The sequence below is a fragment of the Watersipora subatra genome, chromosome 7, assembly GCF_963576615.1.
Source record: "Watersipora subatra chromosome 7, tzWatSuba1.1, whole genome shotgun sequence".
In the NCBI taxonomy this organism is placed as follows: domain Eukaryota; kingdom Metazoa; phylum Bryozoa; class Gymnolaemata; order Cheilostomatida; family Watersiporidae; genus Watersipora; species Watersipora subatra.
This window is the reverse complement of record NC_088714.1, coordinates 247712-265233: the sequence shown is the minus strand read 5'-3', so window position 1 is coordinate 265233 and position 17522 is coordinate 247712. Positions and strand designations below refer to the sequence as shown.

Sequence of the window (17522 nt, the reverse complement as noted above, 5' to 3'; positions counted from 1 at the left end):
GTTTTTCCCTGAAGGCATTGTTGGGAAGATAATGATGATAAGAGGGGGCGGGTAAGCTTGTTTCGCGTGCCTTTTAACAGATAACCGATGTAAAAGCAAACGGAACAAAAATTTTAGACAATATTAACCCCGCAGCACATATACATGTAAAAGTTGGAAAGGAATGAAGTAGCCCTATTACGGCAGACTATCTCTGAAGGTTTGAGACGGATTCCGGATTCCCTGTAGGCCGCTGCCTGCCCTGCGAGGGTGCTAACTGTTCAAAGGTCGCATCAAAAAAATCTCAAAATGTTACTGCAGCGCCACCTACAATGTATTGAATGATATTGTACTGTAGCTAGTACAGTAATTCGAGAGTACAGCTGCTAACAAAGATAGGCATGACAAACAAGCTATATATCTGGATCTACATATCACGATGACGTAAGCATCATCAGGTCTCTGTTTGAAAATGAAAGTGCATCTATTTTACTGTATTTTGAAGTCTGTCATCATCCTACTTCCTTTAATACATAAAACAGAGAGGTAACCGGTGCCAACTGCTGCAAATAGATCAGCATGTTCATCATCATAGACTTTCATATTGATATTCAACTAAACACTTCCCTTCACCATATAACCTAGTTTAATATTTGTCGCCCTGTCAACAGACTTGCTCTAATAAGGAAGTCAATAAACAGCTTCTCCCTACTGTTAATACATCCACTTAGATAAACCACCAAACGTAATATTGACTATATCCGAAATGTGCAAGTTTCTAGTTTTAAAATTCTCAATTCATTTAAATTCCCTTCATATATTCGAAAGACTGCCTTTGACTAGATTTAGAAATCTACCAATTCAAGCTGACTGAACTCAATAATTATACCAGAAGCATTATAAGTTTTTTACTCGGTTAGATTGGCATGTGATTAGGAATTGCCTCCCTTGACTTGTGATTTGTGTGATGATGCATCAAGAGATGCTAACTATGCATTCACCTTTGCTTATGCAGTAAATGTTATCAAGCGAAAAGACAGAAAACTTGCTAAACTTTAATTGTTATATTAGCTAATGAAGAAAATTTCAGCAATTTCTTTGGCATAATACTTAAAACATGGTTTTATTAAAATGAAAGCAAGATTTAACAGTCTGACCACATTTCTTTGATGAAAAACAAATAAAGGAATTTATCTTAGTAACAGCGTACCTACATTAAATGACAGAGTACCTACATTCAATGACAGAGTACCTACATTCAATGACAGAGTACCCGCATTCAATGACAGAGTACCTACATTCAACGACAGTGTAGCTACATTCAATGACAGAGTACCTGCATTTGATGACAGAGTACCTACATTCAATGACAGTGTACCCGCATTCAATGAGAGAGTACTCGCATTCAATGATAGAGTACCCGCATTCAATGACAGTGTAGCTACATTCAATGACAGTGTAGCTACATTCAATGACAGTGTAGCTACATTCAATGACAGAGTACCTGCATTAATGACAGAGTACCTACATTCAATGACAGAGTACCTGCATTGTAACCAGTAATGAATGTTGGCTACTTCCCTAATATTTAATAACCCCATAATATATAGAATATATAGAATAAGAGTTAGTAGTAAGTTATAATGAGTGACATGCAAACCGGTTTATGTGAGCAATTATAGCTGACCAACTCGGATTTATCGGTCCAAGTTGAGGGCTTATCAATCTATAAATAGATTAACTTTTTTTCAATCAAATTTTTCACTTCAGTACATAGAGATGGATAGTTGTCTAGTTTATTAATAGGGGCACATTGCATGAGCCAATAAAATCCTAAAGGTACAGAACTTCTCAGGTATTGGATTGCTTGTAGGCACTTAATGACTACGAAATTGTATCTCAGATTCCTGAAAGTTCCCCCAGAATCCATTAACTTTAACCCCAGGTTAACTGACAGTCACCAACTCGAGCTACGAATCACTCTGTTATAATTTCGAACAATGCCAACTTTGCTGAAACTTGGAAAATAATTTTCAACTAAAAACTAAAGATTCACACTCAAGTCTATATGCAAACTCGAGCCGATTTGTAAATCACTGTTTATGGTAAGCAAACACCCATCCAGACATGTCAGATTGAGCTGTGCTCTGCAAACAAGCTACAGATAGAATAGCAAGTGTCATGCATTTACCTCATGTTAGATCAGGGGTTCCCAACCTTTTTTGGCTTAGGTACCCATTGGGAGTCATATGGCAACAAATGTACACCTTTGAAAAACACAGTTCAATCAAGGGTATTATCGGCTTAACTTCATTAATATGACATGTGTGCATTATTAAAATGTGTCACTTAAATGGGTAAAGAAATGTGGTATGGTATGAAATTGCTATTTATTGCTATTATTTATTAATTAAAATAATGATAACTATGCAGTACAACTTTTACACATCACAGTGTTTTGTTACTTTTCCACTTTATTTTGGCCAGTCTAATGGGAAGACTGTGACTGCTTTTAATCAATGAGCTGTTTGATGTTCAGTTCAGTAACAGATAATGAAACTCTGAGGTTGTCATCAACATTTAGTCGTGAGTGATATTTGCTTTTCATGTACAAAAGTGAGAAAAACCCTTTTCGCACACTTATAGCTACTAGGAAATATGAGCAACACTTTTAAAGCTACCCCTGAAAGCTTTCGGTAGGATGTAATTAATGAGCACCAAAACTTGCTAAGAACGAAATCTTCAAATCTATCATGTGTACTAGAGTCATTGGAAAGGTCAATCAACTCTTTTTGCATGTCACTATCAATATCAGCTACAGTTAACTTAAATGGATTTCTAACCAACTTCAAATCTGTATCATTTAAGTCAGGAAAATATTGTTAAAACTGGCAAGCCAGCCGAGAGAGGTGGTCTGCAACCAGATCTTTCATGAATGAAATTGAATCATGTGAAAGCAATACTTCTGACAAGCTATCAAACGTATCAAATGAGCCAGCATTGACTTTCTCTCTCTCCACATCTCTAGCTTCATGATAAATGCTCAAAGCTTGTCTGTAAAATTGATTATAGTGGTAGAGTTTCCATGAAGTGATGTGTTGACAGTGTTTAATCTTAAGAAGATATCTCTCCGATATGCAGCTTTCCATTTCCATTCTGAAGTCCTTAACTTCTCACCGAATCTTGCAGCTTTCTCAGAAGTCTGTGTAGCAAAGAAATCTGCAATCTCATCAATCAGTCCCACAAATTCATTCAGGACATTGCCTTTAGAAAGCCATCTCACTTCTGTGTAGTAAAGGAGGTTTTCATGGTCTGCATTTCAATCTTGACACAATTGACGAAACAACCTTGGGTTTAGAGCTGATGCTTTTTTTTATATGATTTACTATTGAAACAACATCTGAGAGCACAAAATTCAAATTTGATGGAAGAGTCTTTGCTGCCAATGGATGACACAATGGATGACACAATGGAGGTATTTTGTTGAGCAAATGGCTTGCAATACTTTTGCACGGAACCCAGACCTGCAACCCATCATTGCTGGTGCTCCATCTGTGGTACAAGCACATACATTTCCTCAGGAAAGACCTGCATGTTGAAGAAGAAAAAGGGACCCAGCTTCGAAAACATTATTTCCTCTTGTTCTCTGCTGTAGCGAGTGATTGAATAGGAACTCATCTTTAAAGTTTTCACCATAAACATATCTTGCAAATACCAGGAGATGAGAGCAGCTTGACATATTAGTAGATTCATCAAGCTGAATGGCAAACTGGCCGTATGGCGTAGCCTTTATCTGTGCCGGAACCGTATTTTTTATATCATCAGCCATGTCGCTGATTCTCCTATGAACAGTGTTGTTTGATAGTGACAATGTATTTAGTTTGGCATCAGCACTATCTCCGATTAACACAACAAACTATATTTTTACAACAGGGTAATATTAATCTCTCCTCAACTGTATGTGGCTTCTTTTCTTTTGCTACCCTGAGCGCCACTAGGTAGGAACCATGTACCACTCTCTTGTGTTCCTGAGCAAAATGGCCTGACTCATCCCAGCGGACCTTTTTAGCGCTTCATTCGTGTCTCTGAAAATATGCAATATAATTTTTGGCCTTGTCAGCGTGACTTGCTTCTCGATGGCGTTTAAGAAAGCTTGGCTTTATAGTAGATTCAGAAAGGACCTTCAGACACAAAACACACTGTGGCAATTGCTTCCCTTGTCTTTCAATCACTGTGAAACTCTATTTAATGTGCTCGGTGTGATACGAACGTTTCTTTGCTGGCATTATAATTGAATAGTCAAATCTAAAAATGGAAAATGAATCTAAAAATTTATTTACTAATCTTCAATTTTAATGCAAAAAACAAAAACTGCTGGTAAATGTTGGGCTCAATAGAATGTAACAACATTACCACTAGTAAAAGGCCAGAGCTGTTAGTAAACTCCCCTATCACAAGGAGCCTTAAGAGTAAACTGCCAACCTACCACTTGTTGGGTGTAACTTGACACACAGCTGGACATTATGTCATGACACAAAGCTCTACCAGCTGGACGTTATGCCATGACACAAAGCTCTACCTGAAGAGCCGGCTTTGTCTACTTACTATCATAATAAACATTGTACCATTCATGCCTGAGTTTTTCTGAATGGAAAAACTAATTGGATTTAGAATGATACCAATAATAGCCCTATAGCAGTGGTTTCAGCAAAGTGATTAATAATTGAAGCCAAACAAACCAGAAATTTATTAAGCTTATAACTTGTTAATTGTACCACCTAGTTTTCTAAAATGCACCCCTAGGGGTACTTGTATCCCAGGTTGGGAACCTCTGTGTTGGATAATATGGCAATTCAAGAAAACAAGCACATAAACAAAAACGGCCTTGACCCTAGCCCTTCAAGGGTGCTGTCCATACAGTAAAAGTTTTAATGCCAAATAGCACTTTTCATTACAACTTTTTGTGTTAAAAGCTGTATGGCTGTATAGAAGTACAACCAGGTAATTTTTCTCTATGTCCTGCAAGCTGATGGTAAAGTGACAGACCTGCCCTAAAGACAACGGAATGACTCTCCACATGAACTAATAGATGGCATATGACATGTAAGTAAAAAGCATGGGAGAGGGTTTGATCAATGATATAAAACTCCCACAGTTGGGGGTTTTATATTATTGGTTTGAGTAAAGCTGATTTATACGAAGCCAGCCAAGAAACTTCACCTTTATAAAAATTACCTCCTACAAACAAGAGGCAAGGAAAATCTAAAACTGTCAAGTTGAACAAATGGGCCGATGAATGAAGAGATAAAGCGGATTTCTGGCACATCTTATGACTTACTATCACCTCAAGTGGTCATAAGGAAAGATAAGAGACAGTATATAAACCCTCCTCCTTCTTGCCTTCAACATTCCAGTTGAAGGGACGACAAACAGTAACGACATTGGCAACCAAGGTAAGTACTTGTACACGGCCCATAAATGTCAGTGTAAACTACTTCTCACTATTCTATACTAACATTAATAAAATATAAGATGCAGAATCAACAGCTTTAGGTGTCATGGCATCTGCTTCACTTTCAGCTGAATGGTACGAGGAGAAAACAACTTTAATTATCAAATAGTTTTCTAAATGGTTTGTCTACTATTCCAGATGTTGAGACTCACTATTGCTGTCAGCTGTTTCCTCGCTGTTCTCTCAGCTCCTGTGCTAAATGATGACCTCAATGAACACTGGGAAATGTTTAAGAATGTTCACAGCAAGGCTTACGGAAGCCAAGAGGAGGAAACTCTGAGGTAACCCATACACTTTGCTCCCATACATATTTGCATCTAACTTTGCAGACATTGCGATGCGACTTATAGAAGCAAAAATTGGCTCCTAGATGAGTAAGGGCGGAAAATTGATTCAACTGAAAGATTTATATGTGATACCTTAGAAACATTAGCCTCTGTTGATCAACACTAGCCAGCTTGTACCAGAATGTTATATCAGCTCAGTTTGACAATAATAATTAGAATATAATATTTTAGACGAATGATTTGGGAAGGACATGTCGACTACATTGCACACCACAACAGGGAATTCGACATGGGCTTGCACACTTACACACTAGGAATCAATGAGTATGCAGACATGGTACGTTTACATACAAAGCTAATTCTAGTAATAACAGTTAAAAGGTTGCCAGTTGAGAACACACATTTACTATCAGCTACTCAGAGACTAATACAGTCCGCCCTCGGGTTTCTATGACCCTGTTATATGATTTCTTTTGCCTAACGTTATGGAACACAATGGTTTTTTTGACACAATGAAATTTTTTTCGCTATATGATAACAAAATTTTTTCTCGAAATTCAAGTCGGGGCAGTCGGGGTGCTGAATATGTCGGAATAACAAAAATGCCAATATGCTATTCGACGAAATATCTCCCACAATGCATGAACGAGATACGATGCTCGATCTCTCTCAGTTTGACGTTTTTCATTATCAGTTATAGTAAAAACGAAAACATCAGTGATGAAACTTTAGCCGATGACAAAGTTGAAGTTTAGTAAAATACATACTAAAACTTAGCTTTAGGTATGTGTTTAGTGAGCTAAATTCATTAAAGTTAAATTCAACGTTTTGTACGTCTGTTTCAATTGTAAGAACTTCTCATCTTATGGTACATACTGCACATAGTACAATGTAATGTTACATTTTATTGCAGATCGTAACCAGTAAATACAATAAAGTTACTGTATGTAACTATAGTTAGTAAGGTTAACATGCTAATTTGTTTTTAATTTTTAATATGTACATTACATATATAAAACCTTCATGAATTTTACCAGAGCATGCTTGCATTAGATAATTACCATGGGTTTCTATGCCCCTCTAGACAACATTTCTCTCTTTTTGCCAACATTGGAATGAATTAAAACCATATGGCGAGGTTCGCTGTAGTTGAACAACTTTACTGACCCGTATGCAATCTGTGACAGCAAACAGAAGACTGGCACAAAGTCATGCATCGGTGGGAGATATTGTGTTAATCTTATCTCAACGCTACCAACAATAAATTAGGGGAGGAAATAGGGGAGGAGTATTTACAATTAGATAAAGAATTGGCTCAAGTTCAAAAGGTCACATGACTGTCCTTTAGATATTACTTGTTAGTACACTGACAGATTATTAGGTTACAAGGGAGCGTTTAACAGACAGGCCAGGAATAATAAATATTCTGATCTGTTTTACTACATTTGTAAGTGCAATCCTTACAGAGCAATGAAGAATTTGTCTCCATCATGAATGGTTACCGGAGTGACATGAAGAATGCTTCAACCGTTCATTTCCTGCCACCGAGCAACTTTGTTGCACCTGACTCAGTTGACTGGAGAACCAAAGGCTATGTGACTGAGGTCAAGAATCAGAAGCAGTGTGGTGCATGCTGGGCATTCTCGACTACTGGCTCTCTTGAAGGGCAGCACTTTAAGTCTACAGGCAAACTTGTCAGCCTTTCAGAACAGGTAATAGGAGTGCAAACAAAGCAAACTTTATCTGTGACTCTACATTAAATTATTGGTGCCAGCACTGCTAAGCAGGATGCAATACGTCAGGTGTAACCAGCAGAAAGTTTTAAAAACTGCAAGTCTTTAAGCCAAGACAATTATACCCAAGCTATATACATGTACATTTTATTACCAGTGACATGAATGCGTATTACAGAACTTGGTTGACTGCTCAAAGGCCGAAGGGAACTTGGGGTGTGGCGGAGGATTGATGGACAATGGATTCACCTATATCAAGAAGAATGGAGGCATTGATACTGAAGAGTCCTATCCATACAAAGCTAAAGTAAGTTGCACTTGGACAAAATTGTGTATTTTAGGCAACATTTGAAGATTGCTGACTTTGAACTTGTGATGGCAACAGAAAATAGACACTAGTAAAATCTTCATTTCCTAATCATTTTAGGCTCAATTACAGGGCAGCAGTAGACCTGCAACTAGACACTAGCAGACACGCCAACTAGGCACTAACAGACGTGCCAACTAAGCACGAGCAAGTGTACAAACTAGGCCCTAGCAGATGCTCCAAATGGGCAATAGCAGACAAGCCAACTAGCAGATTTCTGGCTGATCCACTAGTTTGGAAAACATTGCTTGTGGCATGAACAGCTGACCATAGCATTGGGATGCAATTTTTACTGTATATTATATATATACTGCCACCAGAGACACTGTTCAAAGACAGCGATGCAACTTTATTAGAATGTCTTACTTGATGTTACAGAATGGCCACTGCCACTTTGAGCAATCAAATGTTGGAGCAACAGACTCTGGATATGTTGATATCAAGAGGGGAAGTGAAGATTCTCTCATGATGGCAGTTGCGTCTGTAGGGCCGGTCTCTGTGGCCATCGATGCCAGCCACACCTCATTCCAGGTAGAGTGAAACCTATACTGCTCAATAAACCCTCTTCCTCGGTTGCCAACCATAAGAACAGACCACAGACATTGAGCATGCTGAGTGAGCATGCTGAGTTGTAGTTCTAGTCCTTGGGGTACGAGGTTCACTCTGTTTTTCAGCTCTACAGAACTGGTATTTACAATGAGAGACGCTGCAGCTCGAGCAGACTCGACCACGGTGTCCTCGCAGTTGGCTATGGAACTAGTACAGATGGAACCGAGTACTGGCTAGTCAAAAACTCTTGGGGAACCACCTGGGGCAAGGAAGGATACGTCTGGATGTCGAAGAATAAGAATAACCAATGTGGAATCGCGACCCAAGCCAGTTATCCAACAGTTTAAATCTGTTCATTTCTTGAACCTCAGCATCCTTACTTCTGCTCTATATCTTTACTATTTATAGTAACATTCATGAATACATTTGACACCTGCCATTGCAGTTGACACCTGCCATTGCTCAAGCGAATGTACGCATAATTTTATATAATAGTTTTGCCTCGTACTGTTTATAAATCTCTAGAATTGATGTTATGAGAGCCATTGATATGAATAATAAAAAATAATAAAAAGAAACTATACACAATGGTGTTGCCTTTATGGTGCCCCTGTATCCCTTCAATAGTAGTTTCACTTGGCCTTTCTCTTCGCTTTTGCCTTTACTTTGCCACGTCGAGAGGGTTTGTTCCCGCGAGCAACGCGTGCCTTGGTTTTTTGCTTTACTGATGTTTTCTTAACCTTTGTGCTTTTGTGCCTGGAAGCTGCAAAACAAACGAGATCTCAAAACACGCAATACATCACATATAATTGAGTTGAGTGACATCAATACTTTTAGTGACATCATTCACTGTTCAGTTATGGTCCAATTACAGAATACCTGGTTTTTATTGATAGAATTATACATTAGTAACAAAACATGACATTAGCGCGTGACCACTCAAAGCGGATGTCAGCCAAACTTTCCAGATTACCTGAGATTCAAAGATATTATAGAGGTTTACTTAGTTGTCAAACATAAGTAGCCTACACAAAATAGAATGAAAGAAACAAGATAGACATACATCACCAATGATGAAACTATGACAGAACACAACAGATATACAACATCAGATGTGATACTATGACAGAACACAACAGATATACAACATCAGACGTGATACAATGACAGAACACAACAGATATACAACATCAGGCATGATACTATGACAGAACACAACAGACATACAACATCATGTATGATACTATGACTGAACACAACAGACATACAACATCAGGCATGAAACAATGACAGAACACAATAGACATACAAAGTCAAAACATTACACATATACATGTACATGCAAGCAGCTTTGCTATAAAAATATACTGACCAAATGCACCAGACCATGACTTCTCCTTTCCAACAACTTGAGAACTGTTAGTTTGCCGAAGACATCGCTGCACCCTTAACTTGTTTTTCCCAAATGCATGATCGTGCATCTGTAGCGCCAAAGCTACCCCATCAGCTGTCTACCAATAGTTTAATCAAAACAAGTTATTTATACCGTAAGCAGATGAACAAAGATCTGTGAATGTTATCTGTGGATTAAAAAAAAGTGTTATCTGTAGATTAAAGTAAAGTGTTATCTGTGGATTAAAATAAAGTGTTATCTGTGGATTAAAATAAAGTGTTATCTGTGGATTAAAGAAAAGTATTATCTGTGGATTAAAAAAAGTGTGGTATGTGGATTAAAATAAAGTGTTATCTGTAAATTGAAATTCACTTAAAGGATTGGCCTACTTCTAATTTGAATATCATGACAGCTTATTAGCTTGTACCTTGGTATACAAAGTGCCTCGACGTACACTGACAGTCGTCCAAACCAAATCTGTTTGTAAATAAATTACTATATTAATGTACAGCACTGCACCACCACTTAATTATCTTTGTTGTTAAGTTTGTTGCTCAATAACAAAACTATTATCTATCAATAAAATTTAATGCATATCAGAGAGATGTAGATATATATGATACATAGATATATATGATATATAGATATATATGTAGATCAAAGAGTTTTCAACATAGGCTCAGGTTGACGTAGCCTGAGCGCCACTAAAATACAGGCAATGACTTGAACACTTCACTCAGTTTATTAACACTCTTAACTTTGCACAAAACAGCACGTAGTTTGAAAAACGCACTGAAATCAAATAAATATTTTACGAAAGCGTTCAATGAATACTGTTCTGATTGGCCAGGTTGATGATTGAGTCCGTATCATAAAGTTGGAACATATCAGTGCTATCATATTACCTATTCACAATATTCCTATAGTGTATCAGTACTATCATATTAGCTGTACACAATATTCCTATAGTGTATCAGTACTATCATATTAGCTGTACACAATATTCCTATACTGTATCAGTACTATCATATTAGCTGTACACAATATTCCTATAGTATATCAATACTATCATATTAGATTTACACAATATTCCTATAGTGTATCAGTACTATCATATTAGATGTACACAATATTCCTATAGTATATCAATACTATCATAATAGCTGTACAAAATATTCCTATAGTGTATCAGTACTATCATATTAGCTGTACACAATATTCCTATAGTGTATCAGTACTATCATATTAGCTGTACACAATATTCCTATACTGTATCAGTACTATCATATTAGCTGTACACAATATTCCTATAGTATATCAATACTATCATATTAGATTTACACAATATTCCTATAGTGTATCAGTACTATCATATTAGATGTACACAATATTCCTATAGTATATCAATACTATCATAATAGCTGTACAAAATATTCCTATAGTGTATCAGTACTATCATATTAGCTGTACACAATATTCCTATAGTGTATCAGTACTATCATATTAGATGTACACAATATTCATATAGTATATCAGTACTATCATAATAGATGTACACAATATTCCGAGAGGTTCAGCAGTGCCCATGCTTGGCGGTAGAGCAACAAAACTAATGTAAAAAAGTGTTTGATCTTATATCTTATAATCTTATTATTTTAATGTCATATTTTTAACTGGTACCAGCTTGTTTCTTTACTGACAAAACTGAATGTTTCAAAAGATTATTTAGGAAATTATATGCTCAAGTTTGACACCATTAGTGCAAATTTTTTTAATGGCTTATAGGCCAAGGTTCGACTATACAAAGTCGCAAAGGATTACAAATACAGTCAAACATGGATAACTCGAACTTCAAGGGACCGAGCAAAAGCGTTCGAATTATCAGAGCATTCAAGTTATCAGAGCACTGTCACAAGTCCATATATTTACTTATTTATTAGTAGATACATGTACATATACAAACTATAATATAAATCAAAAGCACAAATGGCTTGTTTCAAATTAAATGCTTCTAATGTAAAGTTTAAAACGTTTTCATGAAAAAGTAGAGATTTTTCTATCACTTGAGATTGGTTTGTTGTTTGAGGTGATGTTATTGCCAGGACGTTTTTCAGATTGACATTGGCAAAACTTGATCGTTGTTGAAATGCTCAAAAGAAAAGACATTTTTTTCTTTTGGGGTTTTACCCACGATCAATTTTGCCGTTTTTTCTTTAAGTTTATGCAGATTACCTTACTTTACCTGGGATTCGTTAAGAGCAACACTCCGAGGCAGTTCAATTAGAAGTTTTACGAGGTTTTACGGTACATTCTATATCACTCACACTTTTTTAATAAATACTTATTGAATGTACACACGTATTCTGTGTTTAGGTCAAACGATGAATAGTTTTTTGTAGCTCAGACAACGTATACGTTTAATTACAACATTTTTAAGACGTTTTAAACATTCAACATTCCGACGTTGATTCAACACGGAATCAACGTCGGAAAACTATTCATCACGGGCTAGCCGAGTCACGCACTCAAGGATTTTCGCCACGCACATGCAAAACAACATGCGATTTTTGTTTTGTATGTGCGTGGCAAAAATTCTTGCGCGCGTGACCCGGCTAGCCCGTGCTATTCATCGTATCGCAGTATAAATCAAATTTCACCAAACTTAGAAAAGTCGTTGACAAAAATATTTTGCCAATTGTGGTAATAACGACGCTTATGAATTACGAAAAGATGAAGTTTACCTCTATGGCTTTGAATAAAGTGATTTTCTAAAGCGAAAACAACCGTTTCGGTAGCTGTTGGGCAAAAAAACAGTTCGAATTAACAGTGTTGAGTTCGAGTTATCTATAGCAATTTATCATTACGTGGGAACGGACCAAAGGAAATGTTCGAATTAACCATGTGTTCGAGCTATCCGTGGACGAGTTATCCATGTTTGACTGTATATTACTTATACAGTGGGAATAGTTGCATGATGATGGTTTTAACTTGGCATATAGAGGTTTGACTGTATACATTTATTAACTTGGCATATAGAGGTTTGACTGTATACATTTATTAACTTGGCATATAGAGGTTTGACTGTACACATTTATTAACTTGGCATATAGAGGTTTGACTGTACACATTTATTAACTTGGAATATAGAGGTTTGACTGTATACACTTTAATTCCTATGATTTAACCAATCTTCTTACCACAAAGGTTGCCTTGCTTTCTCACTACTCATCTTTATTCCTATTGCTTTGTCAGCATTATTAGCCAGTGGGGGCATAGGTCAGCATTATTAGCCAGTGGGGGCATAGGTCAGCATTATTAGCCAGTGGGGGCATAGGTCAGCATTATTAGCCAGTGAGGGCATAGGTCAGCATTATTAGCCAGTGGGGGCATAGGTCAGCATTATTAGCCAGTGGGGGCATAGGTCAGCATTATTAGCCAGTGGGGGCATAGGTCAGCATTATTAGCCAGTGGGGGCATAGGTCAGCATTATTAGCCAGTGGGGGCATAGGTCAGCATTATTAGCCAGTGAGGGCATAGGTCAGCATTATTAGCCAGTGAGGGCATAGGTCAGCATTATTAGCCAGTGGGGCATAGGTCAGCATTATTAGCCAGTGGGGGCATAGGTCAGCATTATTAGCCAGTGAGGGCATAGGTCAGTATTATTAGCCAGTGGGGCATAGGTTATGTAGGGAATGTATTTAAGCTACATGTATAGTAATAGTAAGACCAATATGTACTGGCAATTGAACTCCCAAGACAATGGCGAAAATTCCGATCTAATACGGCTTCAGATTCGCACAGGCACACGGGCCGGTTAGCTCAGTCGGTTAGAACGTCGTGCTAATAATGGGTATGTTGCGAGTTCGAGCCCCATACTGGTCATTTCCTTTTACAACTTCCAGAGACACCCAGGGCTGTACATGCGCCCACGCGTAGTCGTTACTTAATTTTCTTTCACACCGTATATGAAACCATCTGTAAAGCCATATTTTTATTTTGTAGGTTTGGTAAGAAGCACAGTCTCAAATATTATGCTCCTCTAAAGATTCCACTGATGACAAGCCAGTCATAGTTCGGCATGCAGAGATTTATGCAACCAGGACCGGGCTCGTATGTCAATTATTTCGTATCTCAAACCGATGTTTCCTATATAAAATAACTGAATACAAATAATTCCAATCGAACTCTTTAAAAATTTTTACTTAAAAACATAATATTACAATGGAAAGACAGGTTTTTAATGGTTCATATTCACAACATGCACTAAATAAGTAACAAATACCTATCTCATGGTTATGATCTGCAATAAAACTTAACATTATTATGTACGCTACTTTATAGAGCTCTTACCTTCGAGACAGACGGTAAAAATTAACGGAGGTGCGAGTAAGACTTGATGGCAACGCGTTAGCTACACTAGACTTTTGTGATGCCACGCAACATAAACCTTGGATTTAACACTAGAAATTCCCCTGTCATACAGCCCACGACCAAAGTAATATTGGAAAAAAGAAAGGGTACTGATGGTTGAGAAAAACAATATTAGCAGTCAGATGGCAATTATTAGCAGTCAGAGTGCAATAGGATAACTGCAATGGTAGCTGTAATGTACTGAGTGTTATTATGTACAACAAACAGCAATAATGAAAAGAAAAGATTATGTGTTTATATCTCTCCCCTGCAATAGGAGAAATGCAATATTAAAAGTAAAATGGCAAGCTGCTGTGTAATATACACATGCTGGGGGGGGGGGGGGGTTGTATATCATTGGTCATAGTAACCAATATATCAAGAAGTTGTGATATTTATTTAAAGACTTTAGCTGGTTGTCATAGAAATAGATGTATATCTATAAGAAAATGTAGGCCTATTACTTAATTTTGCAAATATTAAAAACGACTTGGCAGTACCGCGATATTGGGCACAGCCGCAGTATCATCAACAAAATCTTTAGAAAAATAATAACAGTAACATATTGCACACCGTCGGTCACTATATACTTCGATCTTGTAAATTCGAATGATTATTCTTACAATTAAATGTTGTAATAATCTTATAAGAATCGTTAGAAAAATATCATCAATCAAATAATCAAAAAATTTTCTCGTCATAAAGGGGCCTTGTAGTTCGGCCCTAGCTTGTACATAAGTTGTAAAGAATTTCGGCTAACGTTTTAAATAATTTAATGAAACCTTTGGTGATTGGACAAAAAACATAGGCTGATAAACTGTGTACCACAATTTCGTACCTGCAAATCGGTCTACGCCTCAAATGGTCTACGTTTATTACAGAAACCTTCGGATAAATTCGATTACAAGTAAACAATGCCATAGACTGGTGAAATGAGCACGGTTTTCTCGTGAAATGCGCTCTGCTAAATAGTTCTACTATCTGTCGCACGGCTTTATTGGCGTATCGTAGGCCGGTCTTAACTTTTATTAAACCAAGCTTTTCAAGCGTTTTGTGGCGATTTTCGGCCAAATTAATCTGTCTATTTGTGTATAATCCGATCAGATGGGTAAGTTTTAAGATACTGTCGACAATTTTCAAAGACCTGGTAACATATTTAAATAGGCTTATATGTGTTTTGTATCGTTATTATACTTTAACAACTCTACAAAACGATGGTTAAATTTGTTGATGAGATTTCGAAACAAGGGTTTGCGACGTTGTTGATGAATAGTTTTCGTAAGTTGTGTGAACATGCAATTATTATAAAAACTCTCAAACTTCGCTCTGCTCGTTTGGTCGTGGGATAAGATGAATTTAGTTTAATATGCTAAAAATCAGTTTAAATCTTTCACTAAACTTAATTCCAATTTTGTTTTATTTCATTCTAATTCTAGTTTTCATGTTCATTTTTGATTTTCATTTTCTGACTTGTCCTTTTTTATCTCGCAATTAAAGTCACTTTCACCTGCACTTGACCTAAAATCTTGTTGATTCGATGAAAAAAACAGAGCAATGCTATTCTCATAAGCAGCCTCTATCATACCTGGCCACCTAGAAGGATGCCACCTAGTAGGATGCCACCTAGTAGGATGCCACCTAGCAGGATGCCACCTAGCAGGATGCCACCTAGCAGGATGCCACCTAGCAGGATGCCACCTAGCAGGATGCCACCTAGCAGGATGCCACCTAGCAGGATGCCACCTAGCAGGATACCACCTAGCAGGATGCCACCTAGCAGGATGCCACCTAGCAGGATGCCACCTAGCAGGATGCCACCTAGTAGGATGCCACCTAGTAGGATGCCACCTAGTAGGATGCCACCTAGTAGGATGCCACCTAGTAGGATGCCACCTTGTAGGATGCCACCTAGTAGGATGCCACCTAGTAGGATGCCACCTAGTAGGATGCCACCTAGTAGGATGCCACCTAGTAGGATGCCACCTAGTAGGATGCCACCTAGTAGGATGCCACCTAGTAGCCGCATCGAGAACCGTCTCATATCTCAAGTTTTTTTTCGCATACCAAGGCAAAGATTTGCTCGAAATTTGCTTCGTATTTCAAAATTTTCCTGTTGGGAGTCTCATATGTCGTGGTATGACTGTACCCAGTGTGCTATAAAACCTTGTTCTAAATACAGATTACACTCTGTATGCGCACCATAGTATCATTTCCTTACACCCGAGATCCTGATATTAACAAAGGCTTCAGGAGTGTCTTCACTGAGATGACATTGAAAACGATTTTGAGCTAGTACGAGAACTCACTCAGCAATTGGGAAAAAATCTGACGTTTGTGAGCTTTAGCCTCAGTTGATTGGCAAGTGACGGCATATAACTGACTAACAAACCTGAGCAAAAGCCAAAGCACATTAGATCAAGTGTGGTTTAAATGTTGCGAGCTAGTTGGCATGGAAACGGCATGTTAGACTCACTCGGTTGCTTTACCTGGGTACATCGGTCTAGACTAGGGGTGTCAAACTCACGGCCCATTGGCCACGCAGGTACATCAGTCTAGACCAAGGGTATCAACTCACGGCCCGCGGGCACATCGGTCTAGACCAGGGGTGTCAAACTCACGGTCCGCGGGCCACGCGGGTACATCGATCTAGACCAGGGGTGTCAAACTCACGGTCCGCGGGCCACATGGGTACATCGGTCTAGACCAGGGGTGTCAAACTCACGGTCCGCGGGCCACGCGGGTACATCGATCTAGACCAGGCGTGTCAAACTCACGGCCCGCGGGCACATCGGTCTAGACTATGTTGTTTGTTCATCTTTACTACGACTACGGAAATTTTGCGAGAGAACTTAGAGTTGAAGCAATTCTTACAGATGACCTTCACCTATGTAGCCCTTGATAAATGACAAGCTAGACTAACAATGTTTGTTTTTTGAATCGAGTTTCTAGAGGTTGGCCAATAGCTTTCATATTGTTAATATTTGTACATTAATCCAACACTTACACTACTCTGGTATATTAATACAACACTTACACTAACTACTCTGGTATATTAATACAATACTTACACTACTCTGTTATATTAATACAACACTTACACTAACTACTCTGGTACATTAATACAACACTTACACCACTCTGGTATATTAATATACCACTTACACTACTCTGGTATATTAATATACCACTTACACTACTCTGGTATATTAATACAACACTTACACTAACTACTCTGGTACATTAATACAACACTTACACCACTCTGGTATATTAATATACCACTTACACTACT

General features: G+C 37.8%; 2 protein-coding genes across 4 annotated transcripts in view; one reads left to right on the top strand and one right to left on the bottom strand.

Annotated features, from left to right (window-relative positions):
- Window positions 1–5372: 5372 nt before the first annotated feature.
- LOC137399519 (cathepsin L-like) lies at window positions 5373–8979 on the top strand. The gene is made up of 7 exons (XM_068085671.1): window positions 5373–5432; window positions 5630–5772; window positions 6010–6115; window positions 7245–7490; window positions 7690–7818; window positions 8257–8409; window positions 8553–8979. Exons 2-7 carry the CDS (start codon window positions 5630–5632, stop codon window positions 8772–8774), a joined length of 999 nt encoding a protein of 332 aa, XP_067941772.1. The 5' UTR covers window positions 5373–5432; the 3' UTR covers window positions 8775–8979.
- LOC137399518 (RNA-binding protein 34-like) overlaps window positions 8799–17522 on the bottom strand; it is a 45802-nt gene continuing 37078 nt past the window's right edge. For all 3 annotated transcript variants that reach the window (XM_068085669.1, XM_068085667.1, XM_068085668.1), the window contains exons 10-11: window positions 9800–9938; window positions 8799–9190 (exon numbers count right to left, since the gene is read on the bottom strand). In XM_068085669.1, the coding sequence (XP_067941770.1) occupies window positions 9060–9190; window positions 9800–9938 (270 nt within the window). In that variant the 3' untranslated portion in view covers window positions 8799–9059. The remainder of the gene's footprint in view (window positions 9191–9799; window positions 9939–17522) is intronic.